Here is a 27,505-nt window from a genome sequence, read left to right as displayed (position 1 = left end):
GTTCTTCCTGAGTCTTCTGAGCCTTCATTGTCTTCAGCTTGGAAATAATCCGAATACCAGCATGGTGCATCTTGGGGCGGCCTGCGCTGAACCGAATCATGATACCCTTCTGAATGTCCATAATCTCTTCAAATAAACTGTAAACTCAGTAAATTCTGATTTTAAGGCATTATGCCAGGTATTAACAAGTGCTTATTTGTTCATTCAGTTTCTTGGAATAATCCTAGCCTGGTTTATTAATGTTAAACAGTGGAACTTATAAAGCCCTTGATTGCTTTCCTGTATGAATGTCATAATTTCAAAGAACTCAGAAAAGAACCTTATCACATTGCCTTACTAGATAGATGAGGAAAATTAGGTCCAGAGATATTAAGGCAACTTGCCCAATGTCAGTTACTTAACAGAATAGGTTTCCCTTTGCATTTTCCTTCCCACTTTGTCTTTCTTTTCCTTTATAATGAAGCTATGTAAAGAAGTCCACAAGAAACAAAAAGACATGAGGGTTCATTCTTCATTTTATTTGCATGCCCCACAATGACTTATCCCAAATATTGAATTCAGAAGAAAAACCACAGTTCCTCAGTATCAGCACTAATTTATGGTAACAATAATTTCTTTTAAATATCTATCTTATTTTATCTTTCATTTGAAATTGCAAATTAAAGTATATATTTACATATTTATTTACAAATAGCTTCAAAAACAACTTAATCCCAAAGTTGGTCCAAGAGTTTCCACTTTAAAAGTGGTAGAGTAGTATCCTATTTACATTCTTTTCCAAAGTCTCTTAGCACTTGGTGAGTTCCAAATATTCATTCACAAATAGTTCCCTCGTTTAGGCTGAATGAACCAAGTACTTCATTTCTGAGTAAATGAGAGGAAATATTACAGAGCATGCTTTGTACAGTACAGCACCACTCCTGAAGATGGCTCGGGGTTTTGTAATCCAAGGTTCTGATTTAAAGCAAAAATATGTGGCATAGAGTGCAACACCAAAGAAGTGTCCAATTAAAACCAGAGGGTCCGGAGACAGTCTGTAACGAAAAAAAAATCACATATATATTGGTAAGACCCAGAAATTAAAATTTATGTATCATCTATAAAGCTAAACACATTCTACATTTTAGAGGACTTTACAAGCTTGTGTTTGCCTAGTAAGTTTGATGATTGGGACAAATAAAATTTTTTTTTTTTTTACAAGAAACTACTTAGGACATACCCCTGTCAGAGAAGCCAGTACCTCCTCTTAGTCTAGTTTACAGAATTCGTGTGTTTTAAGCTGTTTTCTTTCACTAATCTTGAGATCCCAGTCTGAAGTACCTGGATAGCCTGGCCTGTTGGAGTCTAGGTTTTTCAAAACGTAACAGTTCTGACATTCAGATTATAGATGAATGAGAAGACTTAAAGAATTTCACTTTGCACATTTTCCAAAAATAGTTCCACACACTTCTGCACCGTCAAAATTATTACTGAGTTTCCTGAGTCCTTGCACTTCAATCAAATTGATTTTTAAATACAGATTTCTTGTTATCCATGACTCCCATAGAGCAGATCATGTAGATAAACCCACAGGCAGAAAACAAGCGTCTGTTTTCATCAAGGGTTGTAGCCTCATCTCCCACCAACTGCTGATCAACACTATTTCCCAGAAATATGACACAGGACTAAACGTCACCTTTTTCATTTCTCTGGGCTACCTGCTGATTGGGATACTAATGGATAATAAAATGACAAAATGGATAAAAAAGAAAGATCTGCAGCAATTCATAAACTGAACAGTCCTATGAAAATCTGGAATGTTCCCTTTGTGTTGTCAAAACAACTTACACAGAAAGCAGCCCAACAGGACCAGCAACAAATTCTCCACCAAGTTTGAAATAAAGAAAACAAGCTTTTCTTAGTTGATGTAGGCAATCTAAAAAGAAAATTTTTTTAATTACTCTCAATCAAAATATTCACACATTTGTTACAGTGCTAATGATATATCAGGTAAAATGAAGATGTAATATATATCAAACCTTCTAAGTTTTTAAAAATCTAGTCCTGAAATTTCAACAACCCATGACTACTTTTAAATTTCATAATCCACGTGGATAGTAATTTAAGTATGAATAAGCTTTATTCTGCTAGTAAATAATTACTGTACCAAACATGGAGGTCTCAGAAGTTGAGAGTTGCTTAAAAGCTATCTCCTTGATTGTTATAAATTCATTAAGGATGCAAAATATTTTGTAAACTCTTTGTTATATATAAAATCACAATTCTGGAAACCAGATTCCCAGTCTCTAAGATGCCCAACTCATATCTCTGAGCAGCAAATTATCAAGTAAAAAGAATAGCTGTGAATAGTGAGTAATAATAATGCATTATATCTGTACAGTTTTTATACTTTTCAAAGTAACTCATTAAACCCTCAAAACATAGTATAATCAATCAACAACCTTTTTAATAGTTTGGAATCAATGTTCTTTTTAGGTATGCCTAGATTTTTCTCCACAACAGATAAAAAAGGGATGCAGTAGGTAAACTTTTACTCCAGTAAAGCTCTTTCGTCCCCCAACCTTTCATCTTTTTTCTGTTGTTTTGTTGGTAGATTCAAATTAATAATGTAAGAAACTCAAGAGCTTAGGAAAGCTTAGAAAGAAGAGCTTAGAGAAACTCAAAATTTAGTTTTCTTTTTACTTGCCCAATCAGCCATATTAACTTCCATGCCAATTAGCAAGAGATTTGACTGGCAAATCACAAGCAATGAGTTGTTTTTTCTTGTAGCAAGAACGACGGTTACAGAGGCTACAGAAGGCATTTGTACCACATCATCCTTTGTAATCACGTCACCAAAGCGCAGATCACTAGGGCCTCAGCCAGGTCATGGAAACAGCTTTGTTGTAGATATCTGAAGTAATGGGATGTGAGTGATGTTTACTCCTGAAAACCTCAAGGTCTAGTTTCCTGAACACACAGTTAACGAATTGGTCCACTGCTGTGGCTGGGAGGTGGCAGAGTTGCCTCTCCCTCCGTTGCTGACATCGCTTCTGCTAAGTCACGTGTTCCTTAACAGATAGACTGACCATCACCCCTACGATATGGAACCAAGGGAAGCAGGGGACTATTTCAAATGAGGAAAAGGTGGATGCATTCTACTACTTGTGCATTTTAACAGGAGACAGAAAACTTAACATGAAGCTCACATTCATTTTATAAAATACTACCTTGAAAAGAAATTGAAACTAGTGTTCTGGAAGAAAAAGATTAACAACTATTTTAATTCATGGCCAGAAAGATTCGCCATCACAATCTTACGCACTTGGGGATATACATGACCAGAGGAATTAATAATCCATTCTTGAGGTATTGCTATTAAGGTTGTGTAAGGGAAGGCAACAGCCTTCCACACACAGCAGTGGATACAAGATGATTAGAAGCTAAAAATCTTGCTCAAGGATGGAGTTAAAAAGGACTACCAACTTGGGAGTAAGCAAACTCAGAAAACATTTCTATTTCTGGTCTAATCATTAACTTTTTTGTAATTAAGTTCCCTTCCTGTACTAAAAATCTGCAATTCAGTAATGTTCACTAAAAAATATCTACACTTACCATCTGGGGCAGAAAATAATTCATAAAGAGCCTGAGCAAGGACATTCACAACAAAGGAATGAGACCTTCTTCTTGTCCAATAGAATGATTTTTTGGCCTAAAAAGGAAAAAGATCACTTACTAACTGGGAAGGAGGAGGAAAAAGCAGCACAAACTGATGTCCCCAGTCCTCTCAAATGGCTATTTATCCTGAGGACTATCTACAAGTAATTACGCCTTACGTTTATCATTCACACACACACACAAATAACATCTCCAGAGCAGTAAGCTTATGCGACTCTAAAGCTAAACTTAAACTCACTGAGCAAAGTGGCCCATGCAATACAGTGTTACATAATATTCAAATACAGAAATTGAGAAATTCCCTAAGATTCACAGGTTGCCAGTCAGATTCTTTACACCCAAACAGGACTGCGTAAGAACCATTACTAAGGAGCAGGCTCCTCGGGACAGATCTCACTATCAAAGTCCCATTCCTCTTAGGCCCCAGAAAGAAATTTATTTTGAGCCATTTTTGTCAGAGAATAATTTAATAGCTTACCTGGAAAACAGCTGCATCATCATAAAGGTCAGGGATACTTTTCAGCAATTTTCTCCATAGTTTTACATCTTTAAAAGCAACAGTCATTCCTCCTCCAGTAAGAGGGTGTCTTATATTATATGCATCTCCCAAGAGAAGAACCCCTGTAAAGAAAGAGAATTTAGATTACGACATCATCCAGCAGCATCCCTTGAGACAAAAAGAAAAATACTCTGTTCATTTGTAAACATTATGGCTGTGAGCTAGTAAATAAGAACGTGAAAATACAAGGGAGCAAATCACGACGAAAAATTTGCTGAGGCAAAAATTCAAGAGTTGATTCAATTAATATGTATTGAGTACCTGATAGATGCCAGATACTGGGGATACAGCGAGAACAAGAACGTGGTCCCTGCTCTCGTGAAACTCACATGTGAATCTAACGTTAAGTCAAACAATGTCAAGATATTTATAAGGCCTCTTGCATGAAAAACAAAAAGAATCTACAGGCATCCAGGCATAAAGAGCAAATCTTCTACAAGAGAAAAAAATCAAGGTCTTTGACATTTCACAGCAATATCTGCTGCCGGCATACTACAGAGGACTGCCTGTACAGTTCGAAGGGAAAAAAGCAGGCCCTAGGAAGATGCCACCCAGCCACGTTGTAGTTCAAATTGAAAGGCAACAGGCAGCTATTCCAAAACCAGCAGAAGTTAATTTAAGAGGAAAAGCCTTGATTGAATCTTATCTGAAAATTAGCCCCCTAAATCAAAACAGCAGAAGCAGAAAGCGCCACAGCTTGACTCTAGGTACACCTCTGCCTAAGCTACTGAGGCTCCCTGTCCACTGTCAGCCTGCTTGATGACCAACAACTTAGAGTGGCATTTAAACAAAGGATTTATTCAAGTTTGTCTCGGAGAGAAACAGACAACCATAATAACTGTGTTCCAGAATTATGGATAATCTTTTTCCATAATGTCACAATATACTACATTTATCACTAATTACAGAATACATATAATTTATTATTATAATAATATATTAATTTATAAAAAGGAAGCTTCTAAATATTACTCTAAATTTTTTCTGCATTACTCTTAAACCACAAACTATAACCAGCTTCCTCCTTCTCCATGCACCGTTCTCAATCCCACCACTTAGGATAGCTTCCCACAGCATGTTGTTTACATCAATTTGGCATTGGCTTCATTCTGCTTTGCACTGTACTTTTTTTATCTGGTTGGTAGTTTATCATGCATGTTTTTACACAGCCAACTACAATCTATTTATGTTCAGGAACCAGAGTATATCGACAGCTTCCATTCAGACCGCTCTCGGGAGTTCAAGTTTTCAATGGTGCTCCAAACATCTCCACTCCAATGCCCGACTGCACTTCATGCTCAATATGTGCACAGTGAACTCGTCACTTCTCCCCACACTTCCCTCAACTTGGACTCTTTTTCCTCTATCTCCAATGTCAGCAAACAGCTAGCAAAACTATCTAAGTCTGAAACTGGAATCCATCAAGAGGCCTCACTCTCCCTTACTACAATATCCAATTCATCACTGAGTTTCATGCATTCTACAGCCTAGATATTACCCAAATCCATTTCCTGCCTTCCATTTTTATTGCCACAATAGACCCTAGTTTGGGCCTTTCTTCATCAGTCACATGGAATACTTAAGTAGCCTTTTATAAGCTTTAGTCAACTTTCCTCCACTACATATCAGAGTAACATTTCTCTTTCTTTTTTTTTTTGAGGAAGATTAGCCCTGAGCTAACATCTGTTGCCAATGCTCCTCTTTTTTTTTTGTTGCTGAGGAAGACTGACCCTGAGCTAACATCCGTGCCCATCTTCCTCTACTTTATATGTGGGACGCCTGCCACAGCATGGCTTGACATGCAGTGCGTAGCTCCAGACCCAGGATCTGAACCAGTGAACCCTGGGCTGCCAAAGCAGAATGTGCAAACTTAACCACTGTGCCACAAGGCCAGCCTTCAGAGTAATATGAAATATAAAATAAATCTAATATAAAATTAATTAAAATAATAAATAAAATAAATATAAAATAAAAATCTAATTATGCCACTACCTTGTTTAAAACTTTCCAATGAACTATTAGAACTAATAAATGAATTCAGCAAGGTTTCAAGATACAAGATAAATATGCAAAACTTAATTGTATTTCTATACACTAGCAATGAATAATCTTAAAATGAAATTAAGAAAACAAATCCATTTACAATAGCATCAAAAGGAGTAGAATATTTACAAATAAATTTAACAACAGAAATGTAAAACTTACACTGAAAACTAGAAAATCTTCTTGAAAGAAAGTCTTACATTACAGTCAAATGAAATTTGACAAGAGTGACAAGACACGTCAATGGGGAAAGAATAATCTTTCCAACAAAGGGTGCTGGGACAACTGGAGATCCACATACAAACAAATGAAGTCGGATGCCTTCCCCAAACCATACACAAAATTTAACTCCAAATGGATCAAACAGCTAAATGTAATAGCTCAGACTATAAAACTCTTCAAAGAAAACATAAGAGTAAATCTTTGTGACCTTGGGTTGGGCAAAACCTTTTTAGATAGGACATCAAAAGCACAAGAGACAGAAAAAAAATCAAAAACAGATAAACTGGAATTCATGGAAATTAAAAACTTGAATGGACTCCATCAAAGAAGTGAAAAGACAACCCACAGGATGACAGAAAATTTTTGCAAATCATGTATCTGATAAGAGACATATCTAGAATATATAAAGAACTCTTACAACTCAACAATAAAAGTTTAATTTGCTCAATTAAAAAATGTGCAAAGTCTGGGGGCTGGCCCCATGGCATAGTGGTTGAGTTCAGCACACTCCGCTTCAGCAGCCCAGGTTCATGGGTTGAGATCCCAGGCACAGACCTACACCACTCATCAAGCCATGTTGTGGCAGCGACCCACAAACAAGATAGAGGAAGACTGGCACAGATGTTAGCTCAGGGACAATCTTCCCTACCAAAAGAAAAAAGAAAAAAAAATGTACAAAGTCTGAATAGATATTTCTCCTAAGAAGATAAATAAAAGGCCAATAAGCATATGAAAAGATGCTCAACATCATTATCCATCAGAGAAAAATCAAAACCATAATGAGATATCACTTCACACCTACTAGGATGGAAACAAGCGAAAAGACAGATAATAACAAACGTTGTTGAGGATGTGGAGACATTGGAACCCTCCGTACACGGCTACTGGGAATGTGAAATGTGGCATCCAGTTTAGAAAACAGTTTGGCAGTTCCTCAAAGAATCAAACAGAATTACCATACGACCCAGCAATTTTACTCCTAGGTGTACACCCAAGAAAAATGAAAATACATGTCCACACAAAAACTCATACACTGATGTTCACAGCAGCATTGCTCAAACTAACCCAAAGTGGACACAACCCAAATGTCTATCAACTGATGAATGGATAATGAAAATGTAGTGCATTTACACATGGAATACTATTTGGCCACAAAAGCAAATGAAGAACTGATACATGCTACAACATGGACGAACCTCAAAGAAACCAGTTATAAATGATCACATATTATATGATTCCATGGATAGGAAATGTCCAGAATAGGCAAATCTATAGCGACAATAAGTAATTAGTAGTGGGCTGGGGGTTGGTAGGAAATGAGGAGTGACTGCTAATGGGTACAGGCTTTCTTTCTGGGGTGAGAAATATATTCTAAAATTGATCATGTTCTAAAAGTGATTACTGTGATGGTTGCATATACCTATGAACATACTAAAAATAATGACCTGTACACTCTAAATAGATGAACTATATGATTTGTGAATTATATCTCAATAAAGCTATTATTAAAAAAAACTTCAATGACTTTCCATGATCTATAGGATTAAAACTAAACTTTAAGTAAACTCTGACACCTATCCCATGCTCCAGCCATTGGAAACGACTTGAGTTCACTGCAAGTGCCACCGTCTCTCAGCCCTCCTGGCTTTTACAAATGTTGTGCCATCTACTTAGAAGTCCCTCGTCTCCCTGCCCACCGAATGAACTCCCATTCATCTCCATGCCCCGACTCCAGCATTATTTTCTGAGCAATGTCTTCCCTGATCTCCATCCCCAGTTCACAAGACTCCCCTCCTGCCTTGCACACCCCCTTCACAGTGACTCTGTGGTACTATGAGTGGGGCTTTCATTACAGCATTTATCAACAGTGCTCCGAAATTATCTGTCCATATCCCTCACTGGAAAATTGCCCTCTCTAGATTAAGGACTATGCTTAACTGTTGTAGCCTCAATAACTAGCACAGTGACTTATATATGCTCAATATTAAATAATAAAGAAAACATAAAACACTAATTTTGGTATTGGTAATGCATTAATCCACAGTAACCAATTCTCTGTCCAACATATTATTCCCAGCGGTATAAATTTAATCACACATGTCATTTGGAATATAAAATTTGAATATTTAGAATATTCTTTATAAAATCAGGGCAATAAAATAATACCTCGTTTGTTTACTGGTGAAGAAGGAAGGAAGCTTGCTGGCATAGATCTCAAACGAGAATTGTGAATGGCTTCTAGGAATGGTTCTTTCAGATGATCTGTAATAAATCCCACCAAATAAACAGTTTATAACATTTCAATTTCAAATTATCACATTTTCTTATCAAGTATAAATACCTACTATACACCTGTTATGGTTGTTACAGACAGCCCTAGTGATAAATCAAGAATTAATTATTTTATTAATAAAATTATTCATTAAGCACCCAGTCATTCATGCTACGGAATGACTAAGGAATCTAAGAGAAAATTAACATAAATAGATATACATACAGCTAAATAACAAAACAACTAGATGAAATTGAAGCAAATCCAGATGAGATGAGACAGGGAGAAAAACTACCCACCCTCTCTTTCAAATGTTAACTGACGGCTGTCATATTTAACAATTTATTGTCACAACCATACTCTGGCAATATGAGATGAAATATACTACTAGCTCACAAACAGTAAGAGGGTAGGTATGTACAGCAGAAAAAAGATAGGATGTAGCAGCTCTACCCTTCTGAGCTTCAGTTTCTTCATCTATAAAATGAAATGGTGGGTTTAGCTCATCTCTGAGATACTTTACAGTTTTAAGGTTGTATGTTTCTACATGTATAGGAAATGAACTGTCTCTTCATAGAGTTCCCATTGTAATCTGGGAATACGGGAGGAGAATGCCTACAAGGAAACCATTCCATTTCTACAAGGAGTAGAATTTCAATAACCTAACTAATATTAATATAAACCTACAAATGGTTTCCTTCCATGATCTCGGGGCAGTCTGCTCCAATTTAAACTTTGGATTGGAAAAAAACAATCTACAGTAAAAGAAAAACAAAATGCGGGCTAAAAATATCACATTATTGACTATCCTTTTCCTAAATATGAATAACTTATTTTTCCATCTGAAACTTTCAAAAATGGCTTACTGAGTGAAAATGTACCGAAATGTTGAAAATGTCATTATTAAAAATCTAAGTTGGTCCATATATACCTTCATTTCTCTTAATATTCTGTTAGTTATTAAGCAGAGTGATTTAACTTAGTTTAAAAAATAACTAAAAAAACAGAATATCTAAACAAAATGTACTCATACCAAGGATAGTTTCCTATTACTATAATCATATCATAATTGGCAAGTAGGATTTCCTTTCAATTTTATCAATGGTCTTAGTAATTTTTTTCCTTTTCTTCTTACTTACATCTTCCCATTCTCAAAAAAACCCCAAAAAAACAGAAAGTAATTTTTATGAGTGTTTTACAAAGATGTCTGAAATCTCATGAAGCCTTTCTGTATTCAACTCAAAACTAAAACGATCTTGATCCCTCATAGTTCTCACATTATGAAGGCAGGGATGTATGAACCAGAGAGACCTGGTTTCAACCTCTGCCTGTGACACTTACTAATAGTCTATTCCTTGGAGAAGCTAAGTAACCTCTCTGAATCTTAGTTCCCTCATCTGTAAAATGGGAATAATGATAATGCCAACCTCATAGGGTGGTTGTGTAGATTAAATGAAATTGTGTTTCTAAAGCACCTCTTACATAGTAGACATTCAATAAATGGTACCCATCAGGGGCTGGCCCCGTGGCCGAGTGGTTAAGTTCGCGCGCTCTGCTGCAGGCGGCCCAGTGTTTCATCAGTTCGAATCCTGGGCGCGGACATGGCACTGCTCATCAAACCACGCTAAGGCAGCGTCCCACATGCCACAACTAGAAGGACCCACAATGAAGAATATACAACTATGTACCGGGGGGCTTTGGGGAGAAAAAGGAAAAGAATAAAATCTTTAAAAAAAAAAATAAATAAAATAAATGGTACCCATCATGTCTACAAAAACCAAGCACAAAAGTAGTTAAGTATAAGAGATATTTTAAGAATTCAGAGACCTCAGATTGCTATTCAGACTAACTTAAAAAATACTATATATGCCAATATTAATAACTATTCTGAAAACTATGCTTTAATTATTAATGTGAAAAAATATATTGAAACTAGTTTTTAAATTTGGAGATTTTTTTATGTACTAGTGTAAATTCAAGTCCCATGTATCTGACTGACGGGGTGCATTTTTCACCTGCTGCCCTTCTCTTTGGCCTAATTTCGACACAGCTTTAGTGAGAACTGGAGATGGAGAGCCTTTTGCAAGATTTGCTTTCAGACTGTAGATTACAAGGGGAATGAAATCCTATTTCTTACCAGGTAATTGTGGGTAAATTTTTTCAGCCATGTATTCTCTTAAATCCCTTGGCATTTCTCCTCGAATATCAACAAGTGCTCGAGTTTCATTAGATGAAATCTGGTAGATGAGAATTGGACTCTGATCACTTAAAATAAGTTCAGCATGATTTGCTTTAAACTGTGGTACATCCTAGAAAAAAAAAAGAAAATATTTTAATAATTTTCAAATTTGAAGTTGCTTTTATTTTCTACAATGACACTCCTACAGTACCTTCATTAGAAAGCCAACAAAATGAGATGTAACAGAAACTTTACTGGAGATCAGGTTTTTCCTGAACCTGGAAAAAATTCCATCTGCAACAACAGTCAATGGAGCATGGAGTTCCTACAACAAAGATAAAGGATATTCAGCTAAATGGTTAGGTACACAGGAAAAGGACCGTTTTCTTAAAATGTGCATGAATACATTTAAATATATTATCAGACAACATTATAGAGAGTATTTGATGATAATGCTATTGAAGAAGCTATTATGCAGGCTTAAGTTAATGCATGACCCATCTTTAGAGATGCTGCCTCAGAATCCCTGAGGATCACCTTCCTTCAAAGCTCTACCATCCAGACCACCTGGGATTAAGCTACACTTTAATGGACAAGGGGAGACAACTACAAAGCAAGCCTGGACCACGGAAGACTGAGTCTCATTACAAATTCCAAGAACTACCCAGATTCTTTTATTCTTGAATTTTCTAACTTTATATAGTGTTTTCAATCAGTGGCTAGGGCCTAGAAGAATCTTTGTACACATAAATGTATATATTTCTAGTACCTTGCAAATGCCTCCATTAGAGTACAATTTCTAGGAGGTGGCAACCCTATGCAGTAGCCCGGAAGAGTCAACGGATTCGCCTTTGACTCTTTCTCTTCTTTTACTAAACCAGCATGAGCACATACTGGAAACTATTTTATTCTGCTATTTCCCCAGAGATTCTCTTACTTTTGCCTTCCGGATTTAAACAATTTTTTATTTCATCCTAATCATCTATTTTATGTTGAATCCTTCCTTTTTTCACCTTCCAGCTCCCGTTTCTCTGCTAGCGCATATTTCTTCTTTCAGTTTTTAATACTGAAATATTATACTGTTAATACAGCGGTGTTTATTTACAAGTTATTTGTATAGCATTCTGAGGTGCTCTAAAGAGCAAATGTGTTACAATCTGAGACTCATCCTGTTGCAGAGGGCTTAGAGAGAACTCAGTCCATTTGATGAGGAATTAACTGGTGAGCCTACTTTTTTAAATGAGTAGGAGAGGGGCCGGCCCCGCAGCCGAGTGGTTAAGTTTGGGAGCTCCGCTTCGGTGGCCCAGCGTTTCACAGGTTTGAATCCTGGGCACGGACATGGCACCACTCATCAAGCCATGCTGAGGCGGCATCCCACATGCCACAACTAGAAGGACCCACAACTAAGAATACACAGCTAAGTACCGGGGGGTTTTGGGAAGAAAAAGGAAAAAATAAAATCTTTAAATGAGTAGGAGAAAAAGAAGGAAAAAGCCTCTCAGGAAAAGCTAACATTTGCTATATCTCACCTTGATGTCTCCGGTTTCTTTATCCTTGTACTGAACTCCCACCACAGCATCATCTTCTTCTAATAACTGTAGCACAATGCCCTCAATGAACTTTGTACTAAAAGATTTAAGTAGACAGAAATAAATTCTATAGTAGTACACTTGAGAAATTTAAAGAATGATAAATTCCTTATTCCTTATCTCCAGTTTACCCGTGTAAATGAACACATGTGCACACGTGTAAGTAACACGTGTAAGTGCGCACATGTAAGTAAAAAGAATGGAATGATAAAGCAAAAACAGTATTAACAGGTTTTAGAATTACATATAGTTCTCATTTTCTAATTTCTTAAAAATAAACACATTACTAATATAATGATTAAAAATAGTTTAAAAAGTAACATTAGATTTTTACCTCAATTCATTAAAAAATGAAATACATGCAGAAAAATTTTACATACCCACACAAACTCATATACAAAAAGGAAAACAGAATTGGAGTTTATCCACCAAATTATTCAGAGTAGTTACTGCTAGTCACAAGGACCACGGATATTTTTTACAGTCTTCTTTGCATTTTTCCACTTTTCTACAATGAACATATTCTACTTCCATAGATAGCAAAGCCTTCCAGTTCTAAGGATAAGTCTACTCACTTCTTCCTTTGCTGTGTCAACACTTGGGCCTATGCCAAGGACATGAGGGTTCTCATGTTTAAAACCTCCTCAATTATAATAGATAATTATATATAGTCTATTAACAGTATCTATTATATATAGTATATATAACTACTAGATAGTACAAACACTAGAGGCAAATATAAGTCAATAATTAAGAGAAGCAGCCAGTCCTACCAGAATAGGTCCTTAGAAGGAATGAAGGGGGATTTTCCTTTGAAGTCCTCTGTCTTGACTTTTAATAGAAAGTATCATAACCACAAACCCCAACTCCCAAATGGAACACACATGGACTTTAACCTTAGTTACAACCATATCCTCTAAATTCCAACCACATAAAAATCACACAATTCATTTAGTTAAAGGAAAATCCCCAATAGTTCTATGTCATTTAAAGGAAAATTCTCTATCTGATATTCTTAACAAAGACACAGAAGATCTAACATTCTTCTAACTTATGGTTTATTTTAGCATAATACCTATGTTCTAGCCCATTCCCAAAAACTTACTAAAATTTATAAAATAGTATTTGTACAAAGGCCAAGTTCAGATGTGCTTCTTGAACATAACAGGTTTGAAGCTGTACTCTTACTTGGGCTCTGCCATGGCTGCTTTCCGGAGACTCATGATGAATCTGCCATGATGGAAAGCTCTTCCACTCTGCACTTGACTGTTTTCTGAGACAGGGTAAGGAATGTGAACGTGTGATTTGCTGTCCTGATCATGAATCATGTAGCCATTTACAAACTGGGCATCAATACCTTCCACTGCGTCTGCAAAACAATTCAGTTCAAAAAAACCAATTTTGCTAATATGTCCAGAGTTATACTAGGCACCAAGAGGATATGGGGGCATTGAAAATTAGTCTCTGTCTTCATAAAGCTATGATACCATTTGGAGAATTGGACATTAATATAATTATTCCAGAAATCTTAATGCTTCTGGAAGACAATAGTCTTAGCAAATTTCTAATATCATAAAAGATTTTTATATACAAAATTTATTCATTAAAATCCATAGGAAAAATATTAAGACCCCAATAATAATGGACAAAAAGTATATGGATGACTCACATTAAGCAATATAGAAACATCAAACATATCAGGAAAAATGTTCAAAACTTGATTAAAAAAATCAATGAAATAAAATTGAAACAATAAGATACCAAATCTATCAACATTGCTAGTGCCATTATGATAAAACTGACAAATTTATATATTACTGGCCATGCTATAAACTAATAACATTTTAGAAAGTAACTATAGCAATAGTTATTAGGAACCATGAAGAAGTTAGCATCCTTTGATGTAATAATCTTAGCCTTGGAAATTCACCTAAGATATTCATCCTAGGAATATAATTTTTAATTTTTAATAATCTTTAAAGTTATATGCAAGAACAGGTTCACTACAGTGTTATCTCTAAGAAAGAATAACTGAAAATAACCTAATTATTAATCTAAGTTAGAAGGTAAAGTACATTATGAAGTATCAATAGAGAAAACACTATGCATAGGCTTAAAATTACAAAGATAAAGAATGGTTAACAGTATTGGAAATATGTTTATGTTAAGTGAAAAAGTGAATTTTAGCATGTATATTAAGATAGTCACATAATATTTTAAATATATTAAAATACAATATATTAAGATGAAGTACATTAGAATAATTTCATTTCTGTTGAAAGGAAAAAATTCATAATAAATAATGCTATCAAACATCTATGCTAAGATCAAAATAAACTGGTTTTCCAACATACTTTTTAATTACACTTAAAGTCCAGTCAGGGACAAGCTACATAAATATTTGTCACACATCTGACCTAGGATCAAAATAAGTTAGTTTTTTGACATGGTTTCAAATTATTACAGTTAAAATTCAATCAGAGAAAAGTACAAAGATATCCTAAAAGGTGCCAATAAGCAGTGTATTCAATTTGGATCTTGGGAAATCGCCAATCTTTACTGACCTAAATGCTTGAAACCCATCTAGTATTTCTGTAATGTTTTGTCCAGCCATTGCTGTATTATGAAAGTATTTTAAATGCTAAAATTGGCCAATTTAGAACACACCAGAAGATGTAAAAGTATAGTCGTATAGTAAAATTTTTCCTTGTATAAACTATCTTAAGACAAGTACATAAATAAGACCTAATTTAAGATTTCTTAAAACATCTATCTCTATCTCAACTTTATTGATGAAATCAAATATGACAGACTTTGGATACTTTTACTTTCTGAAACAGGCAGGAAGAGAATACCCTAAACTTGAATGAAATTCATGCTTCATGAATACTAGATATGAATAACTTTGAAGCCAGTGACATAACCTAGACTAATGATCACTATTAATCATAAAGCTCCACACGTGATATTAGACTACTGGTCAACATATCAGATAAATGGACACAGAAAACACTCTTCCACGTTAAAAAATGCAGAATTTCTTTGTATAAAAAGTCAAGCTAAAAAACAAAAAAAAAAAACAAAACTTATATGCTAAAAATAAAAAGCAACTTCAAACGAGGGAACAAATTTTAAAGGCAACAGCAAAAGGTATCAGAACCACAAGCCTAAAAGGCTGAAGTTTTAAGGGCCACTCCTGGATAGCAGGTAGGGGCCCCCATGTGCAAGGGACAGTGGAACTTAGCACCATACATAAATTTCTTATCAATGAAATAGAGACCAGAAAACCTCAAGTCAATGTCCTGAGACCTGGCATGGAAGTAAGCCATCCACCATAGGCTATGAGTGGAGTCGTCCATAGGAAATCCAAACATAACTTTGTGCCATGACCTGATGTGAAGTCTGAACCTCAAACTGAGTATATGAAAGCCAAAATACAAACCAGAGTCAGGCAATATATAAATATAACAAAAAACATACAAGACTTATGAAACAATTTAAATACATTAAAGACCTAACTGAATGAAGAGTATACCACATTCATGGATAGAAAGTCTAAATCAATTTCCCAAAATTGAGCCATAGATTCACTGCTAAATCTTGACAGGATTTTTTTCCATGAAAATTGAAAATCTGATTCTAAATTACATGTAGAAAAGCAAAAAGGCCAAGAATCTTGTGATCCGTAGTCAGACGTGTTATCCATTGCGCCACTGGCCCGTGGCTAAAAAGGCCAAGAAAAGCCAAAATTATCCTAAAGAAATGAGTTGGGGAAGAGATTCCTCACTAGATATTGAGACTTCTTACGCTACAATATTTAAAGTATAAAGTATTTAAGAGTTCTAGATATTAAGTGTAAACCACAGGGCAATCAATTCACTTATTAAAAACCCACAATCCAGGATGCGTCAGTTTGTATTATATTACAAGTCCATGTTCCAAAAAGTAATATTCCAAGTGTTTCTATTATCTGTATCTCATCACACTGAGGGTAAACTAACAGCATAATGAATGTTAGAAAGAACTCTTATTGGTGTTATTAATGGTATTCATGATATGTGGACAGGTTAAAATACTTTAGAGGCTCCCCGACTCTTGCAGGAACTACTACAATCCACTGAGGCTTGTTGCCACAACCTGGGAGACGACCCCTGAGGCTCAATCTCTGATTCTATGTCCAGTCATTAGTTTGAGAGCATTTCTAGTTGCCTGATGTTCAACTATAAAGGTAACAAAACCCTGTCTCAGGATATTGTCACATCTACCTCAAGTGAACCTCTTATGTAAGGTGGTGGTTAGGGAACCTAAAAGGACAGAGAGGGAACAACTTCTCATAAAGCACTCTCTCCACTTGGGTCCAGGAGCCTGCAGTCTTTTGCTTTTCCTCCTCACTGACTGCTCCTTCTCAGTCCCCTTTTTTGGCTCCTGCTCTCCTCCCTGATCTCTATACATTAGAGTACCCCAAGGTTCAGTCCTGGACCTCTTCTTGGTAACTGTCTTCTAGTCTCATTTAAATACCAAGACTCCTCCCTTTCTCTCATACCTAACATCTGATCCATCAGCAAGTCCTACTGACTCTTCCTTCAAAATATATTTCCAGAATGTGACCACTTCCCACATCTGTACTGATATGACCTGTTCCAAGCCATCAACCCTCACTGATTCGGCAGCAACCAAACAGGTCTCTCTGCTTCTGACCGTGCCATTTTATGATCTATTCTTTTTTCTATACAATAAGAAGAATATTTTAAAATAATATTTTTAATCATACTTCTAAAATGCTAGATTTAATAACTTCTCTTCTTAAAATTCTCCAATGGCTTCACTTTGGAGTAAAACCCAAATCCACATAGTGGGCTACAAAGTCGTATGGGAGCCAGCCCCGCTATTTTCTCCATTCTCCCCTTCACGTACATCACTCCAGTCAGCACTGTTCTCACTCTCACTCTTCTAAGAGGTTAGGCTTCCCCCTCCCACAGGGCTTTTCCACCTGATACTCTCTCTGCCTGGAATTCTCTTCCTCCAGATATTCCTAGGGCTACTCCCTCACTCTTTCAGTTCTTTACCTAAACATCACCTTTTCATTGAGCCTTTCCCTTCCCCAATCTTGACATTATTTAAAATTATGCAGCCCCCTCAATTTCCTATCCCCCTTTTCTGATTTTTTTCTAAAGCCCTTATCACAATAATACATACAGCTCTTCCTCAACTTACAATAAGGTTACATCCCAATAAACCGATCCTAAGTTGAAAATATTGTAAGTCGAAAATGCATTTAATACACCTCACCTACCAAACATCCTAGCTTAACCCAGCCTACCTTAAACATGCTCAGAACATTTCCACTAGCCTACAGTTGGGCAAAATCATGTAACACAAAGCCTATTTTAAAATAGTGTTGAATATCTCATGCAATTTATTCAATACTGTACTGAAAGTGAAAAACAGAGTGGTTGTGTGTGTACTGAAAGTGAAAAACAGAATGGTTACGTGTGTCAGCTGTTTACCCTCATGATCGCATAGCTGACTGGGAGCTTCGGAGCATCAGGAGAGAGTATCATTCTGCATACTGCTAGCCTGGGAAAAGTTCAAAATTCAAAGTATGGTTTCTACTGAACGTGTATCGATCTCACACCATCGTAAAGTCAAAAAATCATTTAAGTTGAACCACCATAAGTCAGGGACTGTCTGTACTCTAAATTTTATTTATCTTTTATCACCATCCTCTACACTACCCACTAGAATCTATGCTCTCTGAGAGCTAGAATTTTTGTCTGTTTTGATCACTCCTGTGGCCTCAGCATCTAAAACAGTACCTACAGTTATATGGTCAATGCTTAATAAATATTTGTTGAATGAATGAATGTCACTCCTTTAGTCATCTTCCTCTCTTGCATCATCAGTTTCTCCCTCTCTACTTTATCATCTCTGTCACCATAGAAACAAGCTCTAATATCAAAACACACCTCCTTTATCCTCACATCTACATCTCACTACTGCCCTATTTCTGATTTCTGTTAGTGAAAAACTCCTCAAAAGTAGTTCTCTAGTCTCAAATTTTCTAATCTCCCACTTACTTCAGTCTAGGATTTTTCTCCACAACTCCACTGAAACATCTTGTCAATGTGACAAGCAACCTCCAATTGCCAAACCCAATAGCTGTTTTTCTATACTCATCTTACCTGGCCCTTCATTAGCAAACCATGACATAGCTGTTCTTTGCCTTTTTGACACAAACCCAATCCCTACTAGAAACATTGCCCTCTCGGACCGACACCGAACCCTTCTGGCTTTCTTCTGCCATTCTACCAGCTCCTTCAGTCTCTTTTGCAGGCTTCCTTCTTCTACCCAATCTCTAAATACCAGTTTCCCAGGACTTGGTTTATCCTGTCTTCTCTTTTCTCCCTACATGCTCTCCTTACATGGCCTCAATCATTGCCATGGCTTTAAAGTACTACAAATAAGCTGACATCTCTGAAATTTCTAACTTCAGCCAGCCCAAACCACTCCTTTGCACTCTAGATTCATATGTTCAACTTGACGTCTCCACTTGGATATCTCAGTATGTCCCCCAAATTCCCCCCAATGCCTGTTCCTCTCCAGGTCTCCTTATCAGCAAATGGTACCACCATCTACCAGTTGCTCAAACCAAAAACCTAGAAATCACTTTTAATACCTCCCTCTTCCTCATATCTCACACCAATCCTTTAGTAAGTCATGCCATTTCTGCCTCTTAATTTTATCAAGAATCTGTCCACTTCTTTTTATATCCTCTGCTAACATACTAGTCCAAACCACCATCATCTGCCATTCGGACTTAGCAATGAGTTCCCAGTCCTTGCAATGACTCTTGCTATCCCACCATCACAATCACATAGTCTTTTCACCATACTGTATCCATATATTCTTTTAAAATAGCATTCTACAAACTGCAGGGTGTGACTCGATGGTAAATTATGAAATGAACTTCAAATTGTGAATTGTATACTCGGGTAAAATCATGACAAGTATTTAAAAAGTAAAATAAAACAAATTTGAATCACATTTGTACGTGAATGTATGTACCCAGTCAGGATGTAAAATCTGTTTGCTATTGTGAATAGCTGTCAAAGGTCTGAACCACTTTACAGAGGAATAAACGAGATCATGTCACACTCCTGCTCCAGTGCCTAAAAAGCCCCGCATGATGTGGCTGCCGGCTACCTCTCCCTGCTTAATCTCAAGCCACTCTCCTTTCCCCATCACCCAGTATTTTCTAGCTGCATTCGTCCCTTCAGTTACTTGAATAAAATAGCAAACTTTTACATAGTGCCTGCTATATACCAGGCAACGTTCTGAATGCTTTGTGTATATGAATTCATTTACTCCTCATAATAACCTACGAGGCAAGGACTCTTAGTACGCCCATTTTACAGACGAGGGAACTGATACATAGGAGGTTAAGTAACTTAGCCAAGTTCGTACAGCTTTTTTTTTTTTTTTTTTAAAGATTTTTATTTTTTCCTTTTTCTCCCCAAAGCCCCCAGGTACATAGTTGTATATTCTTCGTTGTGGGTCCTTCTAGTTGTGGCATGTGGGACGCTGCCTCAGCGTGGTTTGATGAGCAGTGCCATGTCCGCGCCCAGGATTCGAACCAACGAAACACTGGGCTGCCTGCAGTGGAGCGCGCGAACTTAACCACTCGGCCACGGGGCCAGCCCCTCGTACAGCTTTTTAAGTGCCCGAGCTGGTATTCAAACCCAGGGAACCTAGTTTCAGAACCAATGCTCATAATTATGCCAACATACTGCCTACCGCACATGCCAACCAAGCTCTTGCTCAACTCACAGCCTGAGCATATTTTTCACTCTGATCCTCAGGAGTAGACAGTTGATCTTTCTTGTTCACCAGCATAGCCTTGTACCAAGTACAGCGCCTCACACAAAGCAGACAGTGAATAAATATTTCCTAAATGAATAGTTCGAGTTTACAAAGCACTGATTTAATGAATGAATGATGCTTGAATAAAAGATTCTATAACAGGCACATAATATGCACTCTACAAATAGTTCCCTTCACCGTTCACTAAATTTCATGCCTTCATTTTAGTTTTCCAGTCCTTAATTTTGACCATTACAATTTTTTTAGCCACTTTATTGTATCTGTCTACTTCATATCTAATACCACTAAATGCTTATTTTTTCCTTTGTCCTCATTTTCATGCAAATTTGTTGGTAAATGAGTAGGGTAACTTTTATAAATGAAAATAAAATGGAATACCTTTTTACCAGTCATAGGATAGCCTGAAGTGAAGAGGGCTTGCTTATACCACATAACTCCTAAAAATTAACATGAACCTACCTTCAAGACCAAGGTCTTTAAGGACATGATAACCACCTGGCTGCAGAAGTTCTCCAACTATCCTGTCAGGCTCTTTTAAGTCTCTCTCAATTACTGTCACTTTTCTTCCATCTCTGGAAAGCACTGCTGCCAAAGCAGAGCCAAGTACGCCAGATCCCACGATGATAACTTCTGGATCATTCTGAGAAGGTATCAATGAAGAGGTAGCTGCTCCTATTAAGGTTGTTTCTGAAATATTGGTTCCTTTTTTGTGCTGTTTAAAAAAAAGTGAAATATGGTAGCCACATTTGTTATTCTTAAACTACTACTATACAGACACATTGGACTTTTGCATCTTGGGCAAAAGCTACATCCTAAACATCAGCAAATCAAATGAACTGTTATATTTTAAATCCAGATCATATGTAAAAACCAATGATATCAAAATACTGTTAAATAAAAATGTAATAACATCCCAGTAAAATTAAATATATATTCTGTCTTCTGAGTACATTTAGAAAATGCTGTTATGCAGACATATTTAGAAATCTACATCAGGCCTAATATAAAAAATGTTTATAAAGACATTCAAAGACATTATACGTAAAAGTATATCATTAATTACTCAATTCTTCAAATATATACTTAGCATCTACCAGATGCAAATCATGTACAACTTCTAATACGACTATGTTGCAAACTATTCAGCACCTTTTAGATATTTCCACTATTCATCTTTATTTTATTCTTCTGGATTTTCATCTGAAAAATCTATCTTAATCTAAAATCACTTTTATAGAACAGAAAACTGTCAAATTCTGGCTATTGAGCTATTAATCGAGAATTCTTTAACTCAACCAAGTTCCAAAAGAACCAAGTAACTCACTCTGTCCCTTGGGATTCAATCTGTTCACAGTTTTAGTCCTTAACATATAAGAATATATTTAATTTACCCCTTCCTTTTTCCCCTAATACTCTAAGAGAGCCTGATCAACCAGTTGGTCCTCCAATTTGCAAATAAGGACAAACATTAAACCTATCACTAGCTGGGCTGACAGTAAAAACTTTAACTTTGATCATTAAGAAGATGAAAACGTCCTGTTTTGTGAGATTTATGCCCATTGAGAGTAACAGTGCCCGTAGGGTTTTTTTTAAATGAATGCAACGTTGTAATAAGTATTTTTTCTTGGTATGTGGATCCACAAATATGAATACACTTTAGATACAGAATTGCAAGGAATCATCTTCCTTGAGTTCCCTGACCTTAATGATTAAGGTAAGACCAAATGCCATCTTGAAGGGGTTTTAATAAGAGACCTTAGGCAAAAAGGAAGAAGATAAAACCTAAAATCATTTAGAATTTTAATTCTCTGTGATTCTAATATTCATCCAGCCTTCCTTTACCTCTATAATGGACTGCGTCCTTGTCCATTCCATTTTTTATAATTTCTCTTAGAGAAATTACCTTTTTGTCCCTTACCCAGAGGAGAACATGACAGAGTCTACTCTTCCCAAGGGTATTTCTTAACGGCTAGAACAAATGACTATATTTAAATTACGGTTCTGAGAGCAAGACAAGCTCGTTCTGTCATCTTAGACATTTTTATTAGTTTTTCTTCCTAAGTTTTCCCTTTTATACGCACACATACACACGCGGGGAGGAACTCTGGAGGAAGTTAAGTGTTTCAGAGTCTGGTCAGTAGAGGAAGAGTGGGAACTCAGTGCTCAACACAGTCTACCAACTCCCTGGTGTTTAGGAGCTAAGCAGAGAGCCTGAGGCATTCACGAAGTGGAACCAATACTATCTTCCTACCCCAAAACTTCTCTACACAACATGATGTAATGGCACTCCAGCCACCTGGATTAATGCTCAGTGACCCTGAGAGGAAGTTATCTCAGACAACAATACCAAAGACTTCAAATTGAGAATTTAAGATTCGCTCTCCCTCCTTTCCCATTCTCCAGCCCACACCCACCATATCACTGAGCTCAGCACTACTCACAAGGGTCCTAACAGATGTGCACCACCTTCAGACTGATATTCACAGCTACTATTTACTAGACAGTGAGGGACCAGGCATTTTGCAAACATTAAATCATTTAATTCCCTACCAGCAAGGCTAGTGCCATCCCTGTCTAACAGGAGAGAGAACTGATTCTTATTTTTTGTTGTTTTTGCTAAAGGTCTCGTGGCCAGGAATGGTGGAGCAAAATTCCAAACCAAGGCCCGTCTTCTGTAAGCCTTGCTAAGGTGTCCTGTGGGCGCAGTAAAACAATCTGGATCCAGAACCCTCAAAGGGTACGTGACTTGTAGGCCACTCACCCTAACTCCAAGGCGCCATCATCCTTCAATTGGCCTACTGCTGTGGTCTCTTACCTGACAACCCTGCTTCCGTTTTCGTACCCCTACAATCTATTCTCTGCCCAGCAACTGCAATGTTCTTTTTAAAAAGAAAGATCAAATACTATTACTCCCGCGCTTAAAATCCTCCAGTGCTCTTGGGAAAAAGTCCAAACACTCACGGCCAAGAGGTCCTAAACGCTCTGCTTTCAACGACCTCTCATCTCTCATCTCCTTCCACTTCCGCCTCTGCTGTCTTTGTAGGGATCCTAACTTCACGCGTATTTGAAGACCAGCCTTCGACTGAGGAACATGGCTGAACCGTGGACATTACTCATTCATTCACCTGACTTAGGACATCAATACACTCATTTACTCAAGGCACCAGCGATGTGGGGGGAGCAGGGCATTTTGCCCAAGACTTCCAAGTGCGGAGCATTTTCACTCTGCCAGCTTTTCAAACTATTCGGTCACTTTCCCCAGCCGGCTGTCACTTGTTATGAGCAGTGGACTTACCGGCAGCAGATTTCACGTTCCCCAGATACAAATACAATCCTTACCCAAGGATTTAAATAAAACGGTTTTTTTCCCCCCCATCAGGGAAAGTGATCGCGTCCTCCTTCAAAAACAAATTCGAACATTTCATTTCACCTTTCATAATCAAACCAATATTCATAATCAAGTCAATTTCAGTGAGCATCGGCTCAACCAGCGCTTAAATGAAACAAATGTTTTCCCTCATTCCTAAGACTGTCAAGGACTTGGGCAAGAAACAATCAGGAGCTTGGAAAAAAAAAAAACAAAACAAACAATTAAATGAGAATTCACCCCAGAGGATCTAAACTGCTGTCTTTGGCCCTTGAAAGAAGAAAATTTACATCTGAGTGAATTTTAATTTTAAAATGAGACCCGCAGTCGTTCGCCCACTTTGAGTTCAACCTACCCTCCTAGACCCAAGCTGCTCTTTATCCTCCGACCCCGGGGGGGACTTGGACCAGAAGAAGCCAATGAGAGGCAGCGCCGACAGGATGTCGGAGAGGAGCGCGAACTGGGAGCCGCTCTGCTGGCGCGCGAGCAGGGCCCCGGGGCGGTAGCGACAGCGATAGGAGAGCACCAGGCCCAGCGACAGGAACACCAGGACGCACAGTAGCAGCTCCTTGTTGGCCAACGTGACGAAGTCTCCGCATTTCTTGTAGAAGTAGGTGAAAGTGGCAATGCCTAGAAAAGTCCACATGGTTCACAGGCTCCCCTCCGGCGACCCCCGAGTCAGCGGCTGGAGACCCTTTGGTTCCTCGTCGGGTTTTGGTGATTTGAGAGGTTCTCCCCCAAAATGCGTTACCAAAAAAAAAAGAGCGCGGGGGAACCGGCCAGACGCCAGCGAACAGTCACGGGATCACGATTCAAATCAATAATTTACAGAACCGGAGAAAGGGAGTCCACAAGTTGTCCAGGGCTTAGAAAGCTGTCTTAAAAACTCGCCTGCCCCAAGGGCGCCCGATTAGACTCTCCTCTTTCAGGCAATCCATTTATTTCCTTTTTTTCTTTTTCCTCCCCCTGCTTCTGGATGGGTTTTCCCTGCGGGCGGCGGCGGGCGATGTTTTCCGTTTTGACGTCGGCTCGTCGCGCTGTGACACTGCCGCTCTGTCACCAGCGGCGGGCGACCTCTCGGCAGGGGACGGGGGGCGACATCAGGGAACTATCTCGGCTGCGATGGCTGCGGCCTCGCCTCTCGCGCCCGCGAGGCCCCGGTGGGTGGGACGGCGCGGAGACGGCGGGCGGCGCCCAGGCGGAGCCTCCTCCACCCACACGGCCGGGCTGCCCTCCGCAGCCGAGGACGGCCTCGGACCCAGGACCGGGCGGGCTCGGGGCGGGCAGACGCAGCCCCTACCTCGAGACTTCCTCCTCGGCAGTGGCTCCCGACGCACCGGCCCCAGACCCTTCCGGTCGGCGACTTGGCGTCCCCCCCAGGAACGGCGATCTCTAGAGAGCGTCCCTCAGCGGGCGGCGGCTCCCGACAGCCTCCACCTCAGCATCCGTCCCCGGCGGCGGCTGCCTCCCCAGCGCGGCGCTTCCGCAGTAACCAGAGTAACTGCCGCGCGCCGTTCGCTCCTAGCGGGGTTCCGCGCACCTCAGCGGCCGGAGGGCTCGGCCCAGGTGAGGGACCAGGGGGCGGAGCTCCAGGGGGCGAGCTGCCCCGCCCCGCCCACCCCGTGCGCCCCGCGTGCAGGCCCCGCCCACTGCCGCCGCCAGCCAATGAGGGCACGCACCGCGCGGTAGGCCGAGATGGCGCTATGCCGCGTTTGGCCAATCGCAGGCGGCGCGGCCCGCGCGGAGAGGCGCTAGGGCGATGTTGCGTGGTGTGGAGTGGGGGCGTGGGGATGGGGGCCGTCTGCCTGCTGGGCGGGCGGGCAGGTCTTGGCCGGCTCCGGAGGGGGTGGGTCGGAGGGGGTGGGACAGAGGGGGTCGTGCCCCGGGTTCTGCGATCTGACTACGCGCCGCAGCTCCAGCCTCCGCCGTCATACCCGAGGCTACGTGGAGCTAGTTTCGAGGAATCCCCTGCCTGGAGCTTCCCCGCCTAGTGTTGGAACGTTCCTATTCATTCCGCGAGCATTTATTGAGCGCTTACTCCCGGCCAGGCTCTGGGGTCCTAGAGAAGAATCCGGCACAGCCTTTCTATGCTGTGTGTGTAAGGGGCGGTAGAGAGAGGTCCTGGCGTATGGAGAACGTGACTTTCAAGCTGAATCTGGGAGGAGTAGGCGGACGTTTGCCAGAAGAAGAAAGGAGGAGAGGACGTGCTAGGTGTTTCCTTCGCCCGAAAGTTGGGCGACATCTGCTTGTCGCTGTGCTCGGGCTAAAGATACAGTGATACGCGTACCTCCTATTCTCTCAAGATGAGACACTAGGGGAGGGGGTTACTGGGGCAAAGAAGTAAAATACATAGAGGTGGCATAAGTGCCCTAGAGAGAGTGGATGGACAGGAAAACAGGAAGCAGCCGTCCCTCGGCCTGGAGGGAGTCAGGGTTGGCCTCCAGAGGTAGTTGAGTGAATTGTGTCCAGGACAAGCATTCTCTAGGGAACAAAAGTGTGCAAGGGGTCAGGGTGAGAGACGGTCCTTGCTATGAAATGATCAAACTTTAATAGAAGTTATTGAGGCCTAAACCTAGTGCCTTTGCTCGCGCTGTTGCTTAACCCTGGACTGCCTGCTTTAAACCCTGTTACTTATGTAGAAGTCCTTTGTGACATTTGGAGCACGGCTTTATTGTCCCCTCTCCCACTGTCTCCATTGACCTGGACCAAGTCACATGCTAGTTTATTCACATCTTGTTGTAATCTCTTACTGTACACTTGTGTTTGAGTCTTATCCCACTAATTCCTTTGATCTTTCAAGGAAGGATCTGTGTCTGATGAATCAGAATCACCCACAGCACTTAGCACAATGTTTTGTACTTAATTTATCCTCCATAAAAATGTATTTAAGGAATAAATGAATGATGAATGACAGTGGTATAGTAGGAAGAGTAGACTCTGGCTGCCACTAACCAGCTTTGTGACCCTGGACAAATCGAAAGTTAGGCAACCCCTCGGGAAAGAGGGCAATATCTTCATGAAATCGAATGTTCCTTGCAATTCTATACCAGACGCTTTGCTGGGTTTAAGAAATTATGGCACCTGTCATCATTTTTTTACCCCAAATATTATGTGTTTTATCTGCTAATAAAGTAATTATATGTCAAAACACTTTCACAGGCATCGTCTGACCCTCAGAACCACCTTGATTTTAAAAATAATGAAAACGAAACTTAAAGAGGTTAAGTGGCTTGGCCAAATCACAGCTTATAAGTCATAAAACCAAAAGTTAAACTTCTGATCTCCAAATTATGTGTTCCCCAATACTCCTAATTATCAATAACTGCTTTCCTCCGTTATAAAACCAAGACTTTGATTCTTTCTCTGAGAATGTTCCTCAATGGTATCAACAAATTTGACTGAAGAGAATTCTTCAGTAAACTGCTTGTTGGTGTCTGTGAGTTCCTATATTGCTAAAATGGTAGAGGGCTTGAGCTGACTCTAATAGATCAGAATACAATATCACTGAGATGATTGATTGTTACTTGATTACCTATACTGGAGATTATCATAAGAGGACTTTTTTCTTATTAACTAGGTAATTTTTTAATCTTTTGAAAGCCACTTTCTTTGCGTGTTTACAGTCAGTTCAAGATCCACTTCCAAATTTGGGGCAAAAAGAGCATTTGTAATACCTAGCATGGGCACATTGAATGCCTGGACTTTCTGAACTGAATTAAGGGCTATATAACCATCA

The 27,505-nt window shown here is 39.0% G+C and overlaps 1 protein-coding gene across 1 annotated transcript; it reads right to left on the bottom strand.

Annotated features, from left to right (window-relative positions):
• Positions 1-497: 497 nt before the first annotated feature.
• SQLE (squalene epoxidase) lies at positions 498-25,622 on the bottom strand. The gene is made up of 11 exons (XM_008527515.2): positions 24,125-25,622; positions 20,862-21,114; positions 13,710-13,890; positions 12,462-12,558; positions 11,144-11,257; positions 10,891-11,062; positions 8,648-8,743; positions 4,136-4,278; positions 3,595-3,691; positions 1,828-1,915; positions 498-1,034 (listed from the first exon to the last, which is right to left on the bottom strand). The coding sequence occupies exons 1-11, from the start codon at positions 24,413-24,415 to the stop codon at positions 836-838; spliced, it is 1,731 nt and encodes a 576-aa protein (XP_008525737.1). The 5' UTR covers positions 24,416-25,622; the 3' UTR covers positions 498-835.
• Positions 25,623-27,505: the final 1,883 nt, after the last annotated feature.

The sequence above is a fragment of the Equus przewalskii genome, chromosome 8 (assembly GCF_037783145.1).
Source record: "Equus przewalskii isolate Varuska chromosome 8, EquPr2, whole genome shotgun sequence".
In the NCBI taxonomy this organism is placed as follows: domain Eukaryota; kingdom Metazoa; phylum Chordata; class Mammalia; order Perissodactyla; family Equidae; genus Equus; species Equus przewalskii.
Note: the sequence above shows the minus strand (reverse complement) of the source record. Positions and strands in the feature narration are given on the sequence as shown.